Source organism: Antennarius striatus, chromosome 6 (assembly GCF_040054535.1).
Source record: "Antennarius striatus isolate MH-2024 chromosome 6, ASM4005453v1, whole genome shotgun sequence".
NCBI classification, from domain to species: Eukaryota; Metazoa; Chordata; class Actinopteri; order Lophiiformes; family Antennariidae; genus Antennarius; species Antennarius striatus.
Window position 1 is genome coordinate 1972501 of NC_090781.1, and position 19644 is coordinate 1992144.

General features: G+C 45.1%; 1 protein-coding gene across 1 annotated transcript; it reads left to right on the plus strand.

Annotated features, from left to right (window-relative positions):
* Positions 1–423: 423 nt before the first annotated feature.
* pipox (pipecolic acid oxidase) lies at positions 424–19113 on the plus strand. Its single transcript, XM_068318317.1, has 8 exons — positions 424–571; positions 2355–2503; positions 8169–8382; positions 10604–10786; positions 14750–14902; positions 15658–15807; positions 16219–16294; positions 18965–19113. Exons 1-8 carry the CDS (start codon positions 461–463, stop codon positions 19093–19095), a joined length of 1167 nt encoding a protein of 388 aa, XP_068174418.1. The 5' UTR covers positions 424–460; the 3' UTR covers positions 19096–19113.
* Positions 19114–19644: the final 531 nt, after the last annotated feature.

Consider the following 19644-nt stretch of genomic DNA (forward strand, 5'->3'; position numbering starts at 1 on the left):
GTGACAGTGAGGTTACGGTGTTGGAATCAGTTCTTCGAGTCCGAGAAACACGTTAAGGCTTTGCTTCAGCAGCTGAGACCTTTGTGTTTTTATAGTACAGCTGATTGTAGCCCAGGGTTACAACCGGCCCTCCTCCTGTGAGGCCCCATCTCTGACACCATCCTCTACCTGTGAAAAATATGTCCCCAGTTTGGTCTGGCAGGTATTTATATTCTGTTTATCGCAATCGATTCGGGACAGGATTATTTAACAGCATTCAGCAATCCTTCCAATCGCAGTACATGAATCTGATGTCAAACAGTTACTCACATAGGCAGTATAAGTATATCAAGCAGCCTTGTGGATGTCCTAGCAGACAGCACTGAGGGCTTAAAGCTCACTGCCTCTGTAAATAGGAGTGCTACTTAGAGGAGTGCAGTAAACTTGTCAGAGTGGTGGCTGTGTGCTGCACTCCTGCAGGATGTCGACCCGGGCCGAGTTCGACTGCATCGTGATCGGGGCCGGGGTCCAGGGTTCCTTCACAGCCTACCAGCTGGCCAAGAGCGGCAAGACCACCCTTCTCCTGGAGCAGGTAGGTCCACAGCACCAGGGCCCAGCAGGGGTGGCCCCAGCAGGGGTGACCCTTGGAGGGGTGGCCCAGCAGGGGTCTGAGACATGGATGGGTCCCTGAGACAGGACCGATTCAGTGAGAACCCACTGACAAAAACCCCCTCTCCCTTCAGTCCTGGGGGGTTCTGTTGAACCACCTGCTACCGTTTGCAGGCTGCAGCTGGCTTCCAGCAGAATTATGAACCTGTCACTGAACCAGCTTCAGAGATGATCGAAAACATTCATATGTAGGTTTATAAGATTCTGAACATGTAAGAACACAGTTCCTGTGAGGGCAGAGGTTAAAGTGGGGGGGGGGGCTTTGGACGGTTCTTGTTCATCTCAAAGATAACAACAAATGTCACACATGCAGTCTGCTGGAGGTTTTTAGTGGTACAAGTCAGAGACGCCATTCAGACTCCGTACTTCCTCAGGTGAGATTAAACTTTGGACCCTCTTGTCATGAGTCAGCAGGGTCACAAACCGTTGACCCCCCTCAAGACTGCCCGTGTGTTGGTCTGCAGCAGTAAACTAATAAATGATGGACAAAGTATGTGTGTGCGTGTGTGTGTGTGTGTGTGTGTGTGTGTGGGTGAAAGCAAACCCTGGACCGTCAGACTTTAGCCCCTCCTGAGCCAGAACTGGAATCATGATCCAGCAGAAAACACCAGGAAACATGCAGACAGGAAGTGAACGTTGACAGAAACCGAGTGATTTATATTGATTATGTAACATACAGGACAGGAATGTCACCCTACCAGAAGAACCCTACCCTACCCTACCCTACCCTACGGGGACTGACACCCAGAATCTAACACAACACACAGGAAGTCTGCAGCAGCATCCAAACATGAATGAAGTATTCTTTAATTTGTTTTTTTTAAACAGTAATAACTGATATGGGTCATCAATAATCATCAATAATCAATTTGTCTTCTTTCAGTCGTGTAAAACATAACGGCTAACATGGCAGCTCCTGAAAATGCTAGCACGGACACTGGACTTGTGACAGAAACCTACTCTGGTGGAAAGACGTCTCACAGAAGTGGACATGTGCTGCATTGTTAAAGTGCTTGGGCGTCCAAAAACTTTTGGCCACTAGGTTTTAATGATTGATAATAAGACACACATACTATAATCTGTGTTTTCACGAGGTTCTGATCATACAGATCAGAATGTGAACCCTTCTGACTCGAGTTCTTATAGACGCTTATGAACGTCGGTCGTCTTGGACCACCCTACCGGACAGTGTCAGGGACGCGTGACTGTCCTCTACAGTCTGGTATTAACTCATCTTTTGGCCGTTTGTACTTTTCGTTTGTCCAACAGTGTCATTCTGACACTCAGTCAACTTTTCCAGGTCAAACCTGAACAGATTTTAACTTGAATTAGTTAACAAAGTTACATACAAATTATAACTGAAAAAGATTTCTTTCATCGTTTCTCTCAAAAGACAACATTTCTGAAGTGACGAACTGCAAAACAAAACTATTAAATGAATTCATCTGAAACAATCGTCTGCTTTCTCTCAATGTCAACAAATGAAAGAGATTCCTTTGTCTGTGATAAACTGTTAAATAATCACCTTTTCTCTAACATGCAAGTTATATCGCTTCATCTCATTAACACAAAAATTAAAATGTTTTTAAAAACAACGCCAACATCAACAAAACTATATGGCTTCGTTGTCGTCTTGCTTGGTTTTTTATGTCTATCTGACGACGCGACATTGGACCCCCGCTGACCGATGTCTTCATCTCCTCCAGTTCGTCCTGCCTCACACCAGAGGAAGCTCCCATGGCCAGACCCGCATCATACGCAAGGCCTACGAGCAGAACTTCTACTGCCACATGATGGAGGAGTGCTACCAGCTGTGGGCTCAGCTAGAAAAAGAGACGGGGGTAGAGCTGTACAGGTACATCATCAGCAACAACACCGTGACATCCCATAAAGCACCACACAAGAGCTTTGCAGGAGCACAGTTGAGCTGCGTCGCAGGCACCGAAGCAGAAACACAATCTGAGGAAGCCATAAACGCACAATTTCCTCTTCGCCTCTGGCGTCGCTGAATCAGATATTGACACTTTCTACGCCTTTAAATGTGCAATAGGACCTTTTTTCATCTCTCTAAACCACTGAATCTCATTGAGACAGTTGGGGGGGGGGCTCTGTGTGCTTAGAATGTGACAGTGGGAGTAAACTGTGAGCAACCTTCTAGCACTTCTACTGACTTTACCTCCGGCAGCTCTCTGTTCTCAGCAGCAGACTGCCCAGTAACACCCCTCCGTTGCTTATGTCTCTGGGTAGGAGTTGATGATAGTTCATGAGACATCGTGTTTGTGATCTCGCAGACTCTCACGTGGTCCCTCTTCCCGTCAGTAAACACTTGAGGGAGACACACTCATTAAATATTCTGATGAATGTCTGAAGCCTTCAGCTGTTTGACTGCTGACATCAGAGAAATGTCAGGATCTCTCTCTATCTGTCTATTCACTGTTTCCCCATAAATACCAAATGGGTGTTATTTCTAACACACAGAATGCAATTTGACTTATTTTAATGATGGATTATTGCCCTTCCACAATGTCATACATGGTCCAGGTTCGTACACTGAATGTATTTGGGCTTCATCAGACCAGAATTATTTCTGAAGCCAGCAGCTGAAAAAAATTTCCCTCGCTATTGCGTTGTTGTTTTTTTATTGCAGTGCACTGTTCTTTGTCTTGCGTGTTTAAACAAGAGAGAAAAGTGCCTGTCAGGGAAAAGAGTGTAAAATGTGTACTGAGGGGTTTTACAGCCTAAAAAATCATAATCGTAAAAAATTGAGCTACTTTTGGATTTCACCTATTGTGTGTTATTTTTAGGCCGTAACTCCCGTGGTAAACGAGGGTCCACTGTGGTGAGGTGTCAACAACGATTTGATCCCCTGCTGACTTGATTCATTGACAAAGAAATGAACTGTCTGCTATCTTAACTGAAAGAAATATTTTGCAAAATAATCATCAAGTGATTTAAATTTTAGTGAGTGAATAAAGTATTTGACCAAAACGCAACTGAGTTGGTCCTAAAAGCCAGAGATGTGTCTTGTTGTCAGACACCAGGTTTGCACGTCTCAGGAGGGATTTGGCTCTCGCCTCCCTGCAGATCCTCTCCAAACCAAGTTCCAAGGCTGACATCTGGGCAGATTCAGGACCTCGATGTGTTTCTCCTGGAGCCTTCGCTGCCTTGGCCATTTGCTTTTAGTTGTTGTCATGCTGGAAGGGAAAGAGGTTCTCACCCTGGATTTGACCGTACAGCCCCATCTGTCATCCCTTCCATGCAGCGTTGTTTTTTCCCCCGAGCAGAGAAAAACCCTCACAGCTCAATGTGTCCATGCTTCCATGACGACATACTGGGGGTGTTAGTCAGTATTCCCCCTCCTCCAAACTTGGTGAGGCAAGTTGACTCAGCACTGCAGTTTCTCCCAGTCCTTTTCTGAGTCATTCAGGTTCTTTGACAAACTTCAAATGGACCTGTACGTGGGGTTTCTTCATCAGGGGGGTGTTGCTGGTGCTTCAGTCCATTATAGTGTCGTGGGTCACCATTCGGCTTGTTGACTGTGGTCCCAATCACCTTGAGATCATTAACAAGCTCCTCCTGCATAGTTCTGGGTTGATCCTCCATCTTTCTCATCATCATTGGAATCCTACGAGACAAGACCTGGCTGGAACCCTAGACTGAGGGAGGTTTGTACTATGGTCTGTCTCAACCAGCTGCCTGGTGATGGTCTCATAGCCCATTTTAGCCTTGTTCAGGTCCACGTTCTTGTCTATGCCATCCTTACACAGCTCATTGGACTTCACCATATAGAATACTTTTATTGTCATGCAAAAGTTCTGGTCTGTTTCTGAAAACTCCAGCTGAAGGTGTCGCTCCATCCTCAACTCCAGCAATGTGTGAAGCCAACAAGTTTCTCACTTGCATCTGCTTGAATGCAACGTTTATTATGAATGGTGGCTCCTGTTGGGTTTCTCTGCCTGTAAAAGCGCCTCAAAATGTAGGCTGATGTGATTATATGCTTTATGAATAAAAGCTGATTGATTGATTGATTGATTGATTGATTGATTGATTGATTGATTGATTGATTGATTGATTGATTGATTGATTGATTGATTGAATTATAATGGAGGCAAAAGCCTCCATAGTTCCAACACGCTCTTGGCTCAGTACCGACCATCTAATATCCTCAAACTTTTATTGACAAGGCAAAGTCTTCTATACTTGTTCTGTTCTTTTTGCAAACCCTTTTCTATAAAGAAAATCTTAGCAACTTTATAGCAAATCAAGGAAGTGTCTCTCAGTGTGGGACCACATGATCAGTTGACAGCACCATTTTCACGAATATGGGTCGAACAGAAGAGAACATCCAACCACTACCATCCTCCACAATTTGGGAACAACCCTGTTGTGAACGTCAATGTTTGCTTTAGTTCTGTGTGCCGACTGAAACCAGTCTGTCTTCTTGTTAAACCGTAAACTAAGAGCATAGAAGACCTGCAGATGCAACTTCAGTGTCACGTGCCATTCAGTTCACACCTTCACTAATCAGAGAGAGTAGAGTATAACTTTATTGATCCCTTAAGGGGGTTCCATCAGGGAAATTAATTTCTCCTTCGCACACAGCACAGTGAGTAAAAGCGCACAGAAAGCACCAGCACATAGAAAGTAGTACACCAAATAGAAAGATTAATAAATAACCCATCAAGAATACATAAATAGAAAATCAGAAATAGACATAGAAATAAAAATAATAAACAGGCCTAGTTACGTATGGGTAGAGTGAAATGTCTATAGTGTTTGTGTTGTTTTTGCTGTGTTGTTTGTGTCGTCCCTCAGCTCTCGTGTGGACTTTCTTCTTCTTCATCTCCCCCAGAGAGGAGTTGAGCAGTTTAATGGCTCGGGGGATGAAGGAGTTCTTCAGTCTGTTGATCCTGCATGTTGGGGGGGCTCAGCCTCTGGCTGGTCAGGCATCTCAGGCTCCTCTGGTTGTTGGTATTCTTCTGTCACGACTGGACCAAACAATTGGTATTAAGGGATCAGCACTGATGTGGTTTAAGTCCTATTTAACTGACCGTTCCCAGTTTGTTCACGTTAATAACAACTCCTCCCAGTCCACTACAGTTAGTTATGGAGTTCCTCAAGGCTCGGTTCTTGGTCCAATACTGTTTATCTTGTACATGCTTCCTCTGGATAATTTGATAAGGAAACACTCCATCAACTTCCATTGTTATGCCGATGATACGCAATTATATCTCTGGATTAAACCTGATGAAGTCAATCAGTTGTGCAAATTACAGGCGTGTATCAAAGAGATTAAAGATTGGATGACGAATAACTTTTTGCATCTCAATTCTGATAAAACTGAGGTTGTTGTGCTCGGCCCAAAAACTGTTAGGGATGTAGTGCCCAGTGATGTAATAACCTTGGATGGCATCACGTTTGAGGCCAAAACCACTGCGAGGAACCTTGGTGTCATCTTTGATCAGGATCTCTGGTTTAACACACACATTAAGCAGGTTTCTAGAACGGCCTTTTTCCATCTCAAACATTGTTAAAATCAGACATATTTTAAAACGGAGTGATGCAGAGAAATTAATCCACGCTTCCATCACTTCCAGACTAGATTACTGTAACGCACTTTTCTCAGGCTGCCCCAAAAAGTCGCTGAAGACTCTTCAACTAATCCAGAATGCTGCCGCCTGTGTTCTGACCAGGACCAGTACCAGGACCATGCAATGTCATTTAAGTGAATTGCAATGTCAGAGAAATCAGCTCTAAGTTGCTTCAGCCCAATAATAATAACTTCAGTTTTGTTACTGTTTAACATTAAGAAATTGTGAAGCATCCAGGATTTAATATCCCTGAGATAGGTTTCCAATTTAATTAGCTGATCAGATTCATTTGTTTTAATTGATAAATATAATTGAGTATCATCAGCATAACAATGAAAATTAATATTATGTTTCCTTATAATATTTTCCAATGGTAAAATATAGTAGAGATTACAGTATTTTCTGCACTATAAGGCGCACTGGACTATAAGGCACACCCTCAATAATTTGTTTGTTTTATAATTTATTTAACATATAAGGCGCACCGGATTATAAGGCGCACACAATAAAAATACAATTTATTTGTTAAACTGCAGCGGCTGTAGTTGCACAATCCGTCCACTAGATAGAGCCACGCTGCTCAGACAGTCATGATTGCATTCATGACTTCCTGACTACCTTTGGATGGCCCCTATTGTTATGTCAATAAGCCATTCTGAGCCTCATCAAGGAAACCTGATCACTTGATCACTTTGCCATCTTAGAAAGAAGTCAACACACATATTAAAAAACCTGACATTAAAGAAAGGATCCTCACAGTGCCGCTTTCCCAGTCCAGATGCGAGTGGGCTCGGTGTAGCATGTGGAGGATGGCATCTTCCACATCAACCTTTTCCTGGTAGGCAAACTGTAAAGAGTCCTCGGCATGTTGCACCTGAGGCCTGAGGAGATTGAGGAACAGCTGCTCCAGAGTCTTCATCAGATGCGATGTGAGCGCCACCGGTCGGAAGTCGTTCAGCCGGTGGGCCGGTTCTTTTTGGGAACTGGAACGATGCACGACGTCTTCCAGAGGGTGGGCACCTTCCTGAGACGCAGGCTTAGGTTGAAGACCCGTTGTAGCGGTTCCCCGAGCTCAGCAGCGCAGGTCTTGAGTAGATGGGGGCTCACCTCTTCTGGTCCTGCTGCTTTTCGGGGCCGAAGCTTCCTCAGTTCTCCTCTCACCTGGTCCGCCGTGAAGATGGGAGGAGGCTGTGATGGTGGTGGGAGCTGGGGGTTGGAGGGAGGGTGTCTGTGACAGAGAGGAGGGTTTACAGGTGAGAGAGTGGGGGAGGGAGGAGAGGGGGGAGCTAGGATAGGTGGAGGTGGGTTTGAGGGAGGTAGGATAGGTGGTGGGATGGGGGAGGAGGAGTGCTCGGGGGAGAGGAGGCTGAGGGGGACTGCTCCACTGCTATACAGAGGGAGTCAGTAGGTTTGGAGGAGCAGGAAGGGACTGGGGAGAAGAGGGATGGTGGGGGGTTCCCTTGTACCTATAGATGTGTGGAGGCTGTGTTATAATTAGAATGTTAATAATCCATTGTTGGACACAGCCACAGTGTAAACGCCACGGTGAAGCACGAAAACACTTCCTCTTCTTGTTCTTATTTTGACCAACTAATGTTTCACCTGTGCTCGTGGTTTCTATTGTCCTTAGTGATGCTGTCCTCTGGCGTCATTGACTGTTGGCTAGTTGGACCCTGTTATTCCTGAGGACCCACCAGCAAAGCAGACAGGTGTAGTCCATCTTGTCTTTTGGTGTGGTTCCTCTTGCCGGTACGTCTACATGACTACCGACTCATTAGACCCTCTTTGAATGTTGATGTCCAACGTGACCTCAGGTGGACTCACACTGAACTTGGATCATTCAGGACAAATGTGGAGACCAGGTCTCATGAACTGTGAGTCCTCGGTAAGGTTTGACCCTTTGCTAATGAGAAGGTCTGACTTTCACAGACAAACGGGTCACCTGGTGATGGGCCCGGAGGACAGTCAGAGCTACCAGATGATAAAGAGCACCCTGCAGAGGAACAAGGCTCCCATGGTGCTTCTGACCAAAGAGAACTTCAGCCAGTACGCCCCTCATGTCAACCTGAGTGAAGGAGACGCAGCACTGCTGGACGTAGACGGAGGACTTCTGTACGCTGACCGGACCCTGAAGACTGTCCAGGTACGGTGGCATGAAGAGACACCAGCTGCCAGTGGCCTGTTTGGATGTGATGTGGACCTCTGTGATAGGAACATGTCCATGTCAGGGCGGGGTCTCGAGAATGTTTATGTCAGGTGTTGAGATGCAGGTAAAAGGGGCCACCTGTGATCAGGACATAGACACGTCCACACTGTCCAACGTTACATCTGTCTGTGACATCTAACCCTCAACCACACAGAACCTCGTAGTGTTTGCTGGTGTGTGAACAGTGTGTGTGTGTGTGTGTGTTGACTGACCCCCACCCCCTCACCTACGTCCTCCATTAACCCTTTCCACACTGTTTGGCTGTTCTGATACTTACATGTCAAGCAAATGTCTTTTCATGGTGAAGAGAAAGTCCTGCTCCACTTCATGCACTCATGCAGGTTTCAGGACTCCGGTCCAGTAGTGTTCTTCTGCTTGGTTACATGTCTTCACCATTCCCCATTCTTTTCCTCCTCTGTGTTGACTGACCCCTCTTCTTCCTCTCTTCCTCTTCCTGACCTTCATCCTCTCTGTCTCCATCCCTTCTTCCAGCAGTCCTCATGCGGTGCTTCATTCTTCTGTCAGGTGGCACAGATGTTTTATCCTCTGTGTTGTCACAAGTTTGGGCGTGGCAGGTGTTCACCTGCGGTCAAATTCACAAATCGTTTTTTTAACCTTCGTTTAGAATCACAAGACTTTATTATAGAATTAATCACTGCTGCCTGTTGAACAAGTCTGTGCATCACAAGCTGACAGATGGTTAATGAAAGTGAAAACAAGCAAATAAAAACTGCTGCAACATCAGATAATCTTTTACTAAGAACATGAATCTCAAGAAGTTTAGGTGACCCTGAATATCAAAACCTGACCTGAGAAATTGAGACCACATTTGCATTGTTATCAGTTTGTTTGTTTTTTCCAGAATCTACATGAGTAACTTTTGGAAAAAATCAATATTCAGATTTTATTTCTCATCTGAGTATTTATGTCCCAGTAGTGGGTTTTTTGTTAGCCTGGTAAATGAATGTATTTATTCTCAAAGCAGAGAGAAGACGGTGAGAACCAGGCTTGTGATCAGCCTGGGTTCAAAACCCGGGTTCAAGCCAGCAGTTATCAAAAAGCTAGCGTGAAGTGTTGCTATTAAATGAAGCTTCTTAACATCTCAAACCTCAGAAGAAGCCACAGAAAACACAACATGTTGTTGGATACCACTGAGTCAAACACAAGTTTGACGTGACGTTATTTACTTTTTGTTCTGCTGAGTCATGTCTGCCATGGTACACTGACAGCTGGAAACATCAGTCCAGTGTCCAGTCCAGTCCAGTGTCCAGTCCAGTGTCCAGTCCAGTGTCCAGTCCAGTGTCCAGTCCAGTGTCCAGTCCAGTGTCCAGTCCAGTGTCCAGTCCAGTGTCCATCACAGTCTCCGTCTCTATTGTCTCATACAAGGAGGCCCAAACAACCATCATTTAAATAAATGAACTGTGGACATGGTGCAGAAATCAATAAGGAGTGGAATAAATGTGTGTGGTTCATTCCTGCTCCCAGTGCAACATGCACACACATGCTGGGTTACTAGGCAACGCAGGCGTACTCATCTGTCTGAATGTCAGTCTGTGAAATGTCAGCAACAGCAGCAACCTGTTGTGTCACTGCAACTCTACACTCTCCTCACTGCACATGATCACCAGAATAACCAGTATAACCAACAACCAGTCCGCCACACACCCCTGTCCCAGTATAACCACTACACTCCCCTGCCCCAGTATACTAGTACACTTCATCCCCCTCTCCCAGTACAACCAGTCCACCACACCTCTCTTCCAGTATAACCAGTCCACTTTTATTTGTTTTTCTGTCCCTTTGTCCCTTTGTTCCTTTGTTTGTTTGGTTGTTTGTTGGTTTAGTGGTTGGTTGGTGGTCAGTCAATTGGTCAGTCGGTTAGTTTGTTGGTTGGTTGGGGGGTTGTTTGGGTTGGTTGGTTGGTTGGTTGCTTTGCTTTAATGGTTGTTCTGGAGGTGGCTGATCCATGCTGTGGTTCTTCTAATTTCCTCAGACCTTAGGAGGTCTTCCCAACAGGTTAATAAAGTCTACATAAAACCAGTGAACAAGGGTGATCTAAGGTTCAGCTGAACTGGGACGAGACTCTGTGACTGGTCGGAGACTGACATCACAAGGCTGCTGACGGATCACTAACCCGTCATGTCTCCTCGTTTCCCAGGGGCAGTTTGTGAAGTTGGGCGGGGTCATCAGAGACAACGAGCCGGTAACGGACATCAAGCCGGGCCCAGTGGTGACGGTGTCGACGCCTTCTGGTGTCTATCGAGCCAAGGGCGTGGTGATCACCGCCGGACCCTGGGCCAATAGGGTGCTGGCTCACACTGGGCTGCAGCTGCCACTAAAGGTACTCATGTTGTCACTAAAGTTCACACATGCTCGCCGGCTCGCCGTTGCACCTCAGGTGAAGTTTTTATGGTCTCTAAAAATGAGAGTGTGTCCAGTCAGGGGTTAGGTTCATTAGGTGGAGAGCTTTGGAGCAATGTGTCCATATTACTGCCCCCATCAGATCGGCGCTGTCTGTATAACCATGTGAACATTTCATTAAAGCTTAATTCACACCACTGGCGTAGGACTTCCAGTACAGTATTTATCAGTGGGACAATAAATGTAGAATGAACGGTCAGCTAGCACAGAGCGCAATCTCTAAGGAGTGCTAGGTTAAAAACATAGGAGACATTGACATGGACAGGAACCCCCTGGTGGCTCCTGGTCTCTTCTGCTACCATCATCAAAACTGAACCAGTCGCTCAGATTCCAGAGCATCTCAAAGAACGTCTCTGACGGATATTGCTAATGACAGATGTGCCGTCAATGCTTTACAATTACAAAAAAAAAAAAAGATGCACTTAATGAGGTTCAAAGCAGATATAAATAAACATCTTGTGTTGTGAGATAATGCATAAGGATTTGTGTAGCAAACAGAAATCATTTGATTTCAATGACACACTATATATCTCATGTTATAACACCTCGACGCCTGCGGCTCAGAGACAGGTGTGCTTAATAAGTGTGGAATTCACAGTAATTCACATGAAGATATATATATATATATATATATATATATATATATATATATATATATATATATATATATATATATATATATATATATATATTGCGCCAAAATTTTTATCAGAGCGACTATTAAATATATGTGGGAGCAGCGGTGCGACTGGAGAAAAAAATCTGGTGCGCCTTTTTTTCCTCTTCTCTGTCGCTCTATCTCTCTCTCCATTGAGCAGGGGTCACCAAATGGTGGACCGCAGTCCGGATCCAGACCCTGTGATGGTTCAGTCTGGACCCGTGACCACTCCATGATAAATTCACCAGAGTAGATTTTCTTGGCGCATTTTTACTTGCAGGTCGCGGCTACAGACGGCGGGCGCTGCTCCTCCAGTTAAGACGGTAATAGATCCACTCAGCTCAGCCAATCAGATCGTTTGTCTACCCTGGCTGTCAGCCTACCAGGAAGTGAGACAGCTCGATGCCGCTGTGAGTTTACCGCTACAGGAGCACAGAGGAAGGGAGACAGCAGAGCTCCAAACGAAGGAGGTGAACGAGGAAAACCGCTGATTAACAATGAGTGGACCGAATTTATGTTTATTCCTCCATCAGGCAGTTCAAAACCATTTGACCTGATATAGTCTGAACACGTAGCACAAGTAACACAGGCACACTTTGTGTACAAGGTTACTTGTGTGCAAGTAAATTGCTGGCAGGCCACATCAAAGTCAGCCTTATTGTCAGGTGTACCATCTATGCACGACATACAGCACAGATGAAATTGCAGTCCTCTCTGACCCACGGTAAACAGGCAGGCCACACGCCCCTTTCTCTCATGAAGAAAGCTCTGTTTGCATTTTTCCCTGAAAGAGACAGTTTTTATTCCTGCTTTCTGAACATGTTCATGTTTTTTTACTTGAAGTGTCGTCCTTCAGTTCTTCAGGCTGGGATGTCTTTAATTTTTTTTCTTTTCTTTTTGCATTTTATTTTTAATTCTGAGGTTTGTGTGTTCTGGAATCTAACAAAAAGGCTTGAAATGTATTTGCTCTACTTTTATTAATGGTGAGGTCACAGAGCTAGCTGTGCACTCACTTAAACAGATCCTGCATTGAAAATTGATAATAGATGATAATGTGGATATAGGGGCCGGCTATAAGACACAAACTGGACTTGGGTTCAGAAGAGGAAATATTTATAACCAGACCTCCGTGACTTTTAAGTGAACACCTCTGGTGTAGAGGGTCCTCCTGAGGAGAACTTTGTTGCTGGGCCTTCAGTGAAAAGGTGGATGAGAGGGACTGAGAGGCAGGAGACCCAACTAATGGTACTAACATGTTCACAAAAGTGTAGACGGTTTGTGAATAAAACACATGCCATGTTACATATATTGTCTGTACGCCCTGCTTTTGGGTAGGTGCTCCTGAAGTCTTCGCTGGTGCTACTGACTTCTAAATTTGGAAGCACCAGTGCTACCAAGAAAAAAAAACAATTTCAAGGCCTGTAGATGGATGGATGGATGGATGGATGGATGGATGGATGGATGGATGGATGGATGGATGGATGGATGGATGGATGAGGGGTGAACCTCAGAACCTTTGAGGACAGGGAAGAGTTAGTAAAAATAGACACACCTTCTCATTGAATGCGTTTTCTTTTTCACGACTATTTATATTGCAGATTCTCACTGAAGACATCAAAACTATAAATGAACATATGTGGAGTTATATACTTAACAAAAAATGGTGAAATAACTGAACTGAAGGTCAGTCAGTCTGGAAAAATTGCAAAAACTTTAAATGTGTCCCCAGTCGAAGTCGCAAAAATCATCAAGCACTACAACAAAACTGGCACACATGAGGACCGAGCCAGGAAAGGGAGACCAAGGTCACCCCTGCTTCTGAGGAGAAGTTCATCTGAGTCACCAGCCTCAGAAATCACAAGTTAACAGCAGCGCAGATCAGAGACCAGATGAATGTCACAGAGCAGCACATCTCTAGAACAACTGTTAAGGGGAGACCATGTGGATCAGGCTTTCATGGTCAAATACAGTAGCTGCTAGGAAACCACTGCTGAGGAGAGTTAACAAGCAGAAAAGAATTGTTTTGTCCAAGAAACACAAGGAATGGACATTAGACCAGTGCAAATCTGTGCTTTGGTCTGATGAGTCCAAAGTTGAGATCTATGGTTCCAACCGCCGTGTCGTTGATAGATTCAGAAAAGGTGAACGGATGGATCCCCCATGCCTGGTTCCCACTGTGTAGAATGTAAGAAGAGGTGTGATGGTGTGGGGGGGTTTGCTGGTGATACTCTTGGGGATTTATTCAAAACAGAGGGGACATTGAACCAGTAGGGCGACCACAGCATCCCACACCGACATGCCATCCCATATGGATTGTTTTTAGGTGGACCATCATTTATTTTCCAGCAGGACAATGACCCCAAACACACCTCCAGACTGTGTGAAGATTATTTGACCAAGAAGGAGAGTGATGGAGAGCTGCGGCTGATGACCTGGCCTCCACAGTCACCTGAACCTAATTTAGATGGTGGGTGGTGAGCTGGACCAAAGAGTGAAGACAAAGTGCCAAACACCTCTGGGAAGTCCTTCAAGACTGTTGGAGAACTATTTCAGGTGACGACCTCTTAAAGCTCATCAACAGAATGTCAAGAGTGTATAAGGCCGTAATCAGAGCAAAGGGTGGCTATTTTGAAGAAACTAGAATACAAAACATGTTTTCAGTTATTTCACCCTTCTTTGTTACGTAAATAACTCAACATGTGTTTGTTTATTCATAGTTTTGATGCCTTCAATGAGAATCTACAATGTAAATAGTCATGAAAATGAAGAAAACACATTGAATGAGAAGGTGTCCAAACTTTTGGCCTGTACCAGGTCTAGGTTTACATGAGACAGTAGGGACAAAGACAAATAGACAAGAAGTGTTGGGGGGAAAAAACCCCACGACGCTGGTGAGGAGAACACCCAGATGGTCTAAAGCTGTCTTCAGTACAAACGGCGGAAAGACAAGAAGCATGTTTGCTTTGTTTCCACATCAATAAATGTTTTCTACAGGACTTCATGTTATTTGATCATAATAATGAAAATTCTAACAAAGAATTTGGGCCACTGACCTCAAATGAGATGCTGCTGGAACAGATAAGTGTGAGCTTATGCACTGCTTAGCTAATGGGAGTGGGTCTCATCCTAAATGCACCAAAATGCATTTTTTGAAATGTTTTCTGACAAAGCAGAATGCAGGAACTTTGGCTGAAACTACTAATTTTCCTCGGTTTGCTGCTGCAGGTGGTGAAGTTGAATGTGTGCTACTGGAAGGAGAAGGTCCCAGGAACATACCATCTGAAGAACCCTTTCCCCTGCTTCTCACTGACTGAATGCCAGGAGACCAAAGTTCTCATCTACGGCTTCCCATCCAATGAGTACCCAGGCCTGATGAAGGTACATCTCCGTCAAGGACCGCCCAACGTCCTCCAGCAAAAGAAGTAGAACTTTCAAATATTTAGTCCACTGAATAATGATAATTTATTCTTTGTTGTTATTTCAGTATAATGTTCACACACTGCAGCAGTGTGTGTCTGATGAAGGGATGATTTTTGTGGACAAAGACAGGTTATTCATTTTTCTTTCTCCTTGCTTTTGTTTGCCTTTTCTGACCAACCAGAGTGAGACATGAAGAACAAAGAAGCATGAATGAGTAGATGGAAATGAACGTATGACTATCTGCTCTGCAGTAGTGCTTAATGATAGTTCCAAAGGTAACCTCTTAGAACAGGTAGTACTTCACTTCTGGTCTGTTTCGTTCTGAACTGGGCGTTTAAACGTTTGATTTTGGGGTTCAGCAATAGCCCAGATGGTTTAACCACCACCGGGGTATTCCAGCTCTGACATGACAGATGACGTGTTCCTGACCAGCGGTCCTCAACCTTTAACATCAGACAATATGTTCATGGACCGGCCCTCTAAGGTGTGGTGGATAAATCCAACAAAAATAAAACTATATGATCAGCAAAAAATCTGATTTATTCTAAATGTAATAATAAAGGTGAATCCGTTTTGTACCAACTTTATTAGTGGCGTACTCCTAACGTCACACCAACGTTAGTTTCTTGTTGGTTCTGTTGCTTGGGAGCAACATCTGACGTGTCTCGTGACCCAGTTGAGGGTGGGACATGACGTTTTCCATTTGTGTGCAGATCTGCTTCCATGCAGGTAAAGACACAGATCCAGACCAGAGAGACCTGCAGATGGACCGGTCCGACATTGACATCCTCAAGACCTACATTGCCCGCTGCTTTCCTGGCCTGGTCCCAGAACCGGTGGTGGTGGAGAGCTGCATGTACACGGTCTGTGTCAACACAACAGGCTGGTTCTGATCCAAACAAATACAGCAGAGACGTGTGTGAAGATCATCAGGACATCCAACAAGATGATCACTAATGTATAAGAGATCCAATCATCCATTATCACCCATGTGACTTGTTAGCAAAGGGGAGGAAGGTGTCTATAGAGAGAGGGCTCAGAGGTACGCCCAGTAACACAGAGCGTTTCGGGGCAGAACTGATTTCATCAATATTCAATCAAAGACATTGAGGACCACAGATCAGTTTGGGGCAAGTCATTTCAAATACAGTGTAGCTGGACGTCGGGCAGCTGAATGACATTAATTTTTTTAAAAAAGCCTAATATGGGACCTTTAAAGATGGGACCTGTAATTTTGTCACTGTGTTTTTGTGTGTTGCTCTTTTTTTTTGCAGATGACACCAGATGCTCATTTTGTGCTGGACTACCACCCAGACCATGGCAACATTGTCATCGGAGCTGGATTCTCAGGTACGACGCAAAATAGTTCGAGGATCAGATCCTGGTTCCACAGTATAAACACTATAATATCGGAACAGTTACTGGAAGATTACAACCAAAATAAAAACAGAGGATTCAGGTAAAAAAACTATCCTGGAGATACAACCCAAGCATCATTCATAAAATGTGCTACTGAGAAAACGTTCCTGATCCCAAGGACAAAACATACAAGTTTCTGCACACACAAGCTGGACCTTCAATCGTCCTACCAGGAGAGATCTGCTCTACCATGACAGACCTGCTCAGAAAAGGAAGGTGTCCCACAGGGAGGATGGTGTCCCCCATCATCTTCATCAACTTTTCAGTTCATCCATCCAAAAATGTGTAAATGTTGGTGGCTCTCCATTTGTTGGGAGAATTTGTTATAAAGCATTCTTGTCTTCACATCATTTATTAAAAGACAAGATGAAGATGAAGGTATGGAACGGTGTTGTGAAGCTGATGGAATCCAATAGAAAACACTGAAGACAAATATATCCGTTGGTGCCTGGTTCTCCAGGTGTGTGCTGATGAAGAAGAGCAGCAGGCTGGTCCTCACCTTCCTCACCTGGGACACTCACCAGCGGCTTCCTATTCGCCGGGCAGCAGCAGGAGAAATCCGAACTTCATGTCTTTGTTTTTATTTCCAGAGCAGCGGCAAAATACTTTTTCACAAATCAAATCACTCCAAAATGGAGCAATGCTGTTTCCTAAATACCCATGAAGAAATCTCCCAAGTAACAGAGGTGTGTCTTTTGGTCTTTGGGGAAATTTAGCCATTTATTTTATTTGAACAGTTAAATAACGTCTCTCAAACATTTGGGTTCATTGAAATCCTAATACATGAGATTCCCTGAGGATTTCCTCATTGTTCTAAAGTGTTCCTGGTCTGTTGGTGGATTTTATGAAAACCCTGTTTCCAAAATGGCTCCGATTTCAGCTGTGGGTCCCTGTTGGAGTCTTGCTGTGACATTGTAGGAGGTGAGGCTCCTGAACAGAGTTGGAACAGGTCTACTAACAACCAGGACCCTAAAACACAAGGTGAAGTACTCACCAGCCAGTCGTGATCGGCTGTAACTGGTCGGTCCACTAGCGTACAGGAGGAGTGGTTGCAGTACAGTTGGAGATGGCAGTATTCGGGGCCAGAACGGGCTGGTGCTCCAGCCAGGTGGGCATGACCACGCCCACAGTCCCACACACACAGACCGGCCAGGTGGACATGGTTCAGAGCAGTGTATGCCCCACTATGGCTAAGGTCACAGAGAACAGAGCTGCTGGACTCAGGTCTTCTGTTTCCTGTCCATCTGTGTGTTCTCTTGTTAATGTAGCGGCGGCGGCCAGGAGGTCGGTTCAGCTCCACTGTAGCCCTCACCTGTCTGACTGTAGCCCCCCCGTCTCACTGTAGCCCTCACCTGTCTGACTGTAACCCTTACCTGTCTGACTGTAACCCTCACCTGTCTGACTGTAACCGTTACCTGTCTGACTGTAACCGTTACCTGTCTGTCTGTAACCGTTACCTGTCTGACTGTAACCGTCACCTGTCTAACTGTAGCCCTGACCTGTCTGACTGTAGCCCCCCCCGTCTCACTGTAACCCTCACCTGTCTAACTGTAACCCTCACCTGTCTGACTGTAGCCCCCCCGTCTCACTGTAACCGTTACCTGTCTGACTGTAACCGTCACCTGTCTAACTGTAGCCCTGACCTGTCTGACTGTAGCCCCCCCCGTCTCACTGTAACCCTCACCTGTCTAACTGTAACCCTCACCTGTCTGACTGTAGCCCCCCCGTCTCACTGTAACCTTCACCTGTCTGACTGTAACCTTTACCTGTCTGACTGTAACCCTCACCTGTCTGACTGTAACCGTTACCTGTCTGACTGTAACCGTCACCTGTCTAACTGTAACCCTCACCTGTCTGACTGTAGCCCCCCCGTCTCACTGTAACCTTCACCTGTCTGACTGTAACCTTTACCTGTCTGACTGTAACCCTCACCTGTCTAACTGTAACCGTTACCTGTCTGACTGTAACCCTCACCTGTCTGACTGTAACCCTCACCTGTCTGACTGTAACCCTCACCTGTCTGACTGTTCTAATGTTCTATTGAGGGCTTTACTACTGACCATAGAATGTGCTTACACCCCTCCCCCTCTTCAAATGCATTTGTCATCAAAGCCCGACAAGTGCTTTAAAGCCAGTACTAGGGCGTTGCCATGGCTACATCGTCCCCCGGTGGGCGGGCTTGGCCATCTATTGAGGTTTTCTGTCCTCATCTCTGACCAGATGAAAATTCATCCAGTCAAACTGTCAGAGCAAAGCTTTACTGACATCAAAGCCAGTTTGGCTCTGCAGGCGCTCCAGGACGTGTGTGTGTGTGTGTGTGTGTGTGTGTGTGTGTGTGTGTGTGTGTGCGTGTGCGTGTGCGTGTGTGTCGCCATCCTCCAGTCCTGCTGACTTAAGATTCACCCCTTTTGACCTCAGACACACACATGACGTTTCTGTGTTCATGCACCTGTTCACACGTGTGTGATCTCTCATGCGAGGCTTGAACCAGGACTCAGACAGAAGCTACATACTAATCAGCAGCTAGCGAGCTACATAAATAGCTCTCAGCAGGACGCTGATCACTGATGTTTTTGTGACGACTTGTTCCTTCTCTTCTAGGTCACGGCTTCAAATTTGGACCAATCATTGGCAAGATTCTGCGTGACCTCATCCTGGGAGAAATACCTTCCCATGACCTTTCACACTTCAAAATCCGTCGTTTCCAGGAAAAGACCACGTCAGCTTTATAAAGCAGTCTCCTGATTATATATCGGTTGTAGCTGTTTGTGTTAGCCTTCCATGTCATGTTCCTTTGGCGTGACGTCATCAGCTGTGGAGCGTTCCAGTGACACCAGTCCAGCCGGGACACTAACCGGTTCTACGTCTGCCGTCAACTCAACTCAGACCAATGTTTTGGTGACGAGGGTGTTTAACTTGCTGAGAGGCAGATTGGGTCAGATGGGATTCAAACCATTTTTATGTTTGTTCATGTGATCCTGTAGCAGGTTCAGCTCAGTTAATCATAAAGCCTGGAGGCACAAAGAGTCACGACATCAGAAGGAAAACGTTCTCTCGTCTATTTAGCAGCACATTTAACTTTTGCACATAAAAACCTCAAGTCTTTAATCTACTTGAAGAAGATTCATAGGTTCCATTAAAAACACTGGGGATGGAACAAAGTTAGGAAAGTTCCAGACAAACATTTCAAAGGTGGAAAAACAAACACAAAATTTTAATGTTACAACAGATTAATTAGATATAATGATGCTTCATTTATTCTTGTAAAGGAAATTTATTCA

Bases quoted from the DNA above. Each gene is read 5' to 3' on its own strand.
- pipox (XM_068318317.1), top strand. From the start codon at position 461: ATGTCGACCCGGGCCGAGTTCGACTGCATCGTGATCGGGGCCGGGGTC. The intron at 572-2,354 runs GTAGGTCCACAG...CATCTCCTCCAG, and splicing joins CCACCCTTCTCCTGGAGCAG to TTCGTCCTGCCTCACACCAG. The intron at 16,295-18,964 runs GTACGACGCAAA...CTTCTCTTCTAG, and splicing joins CATCGGAGCTGGATTCTCAG to GTCACGGCTTCAAATTTGGA.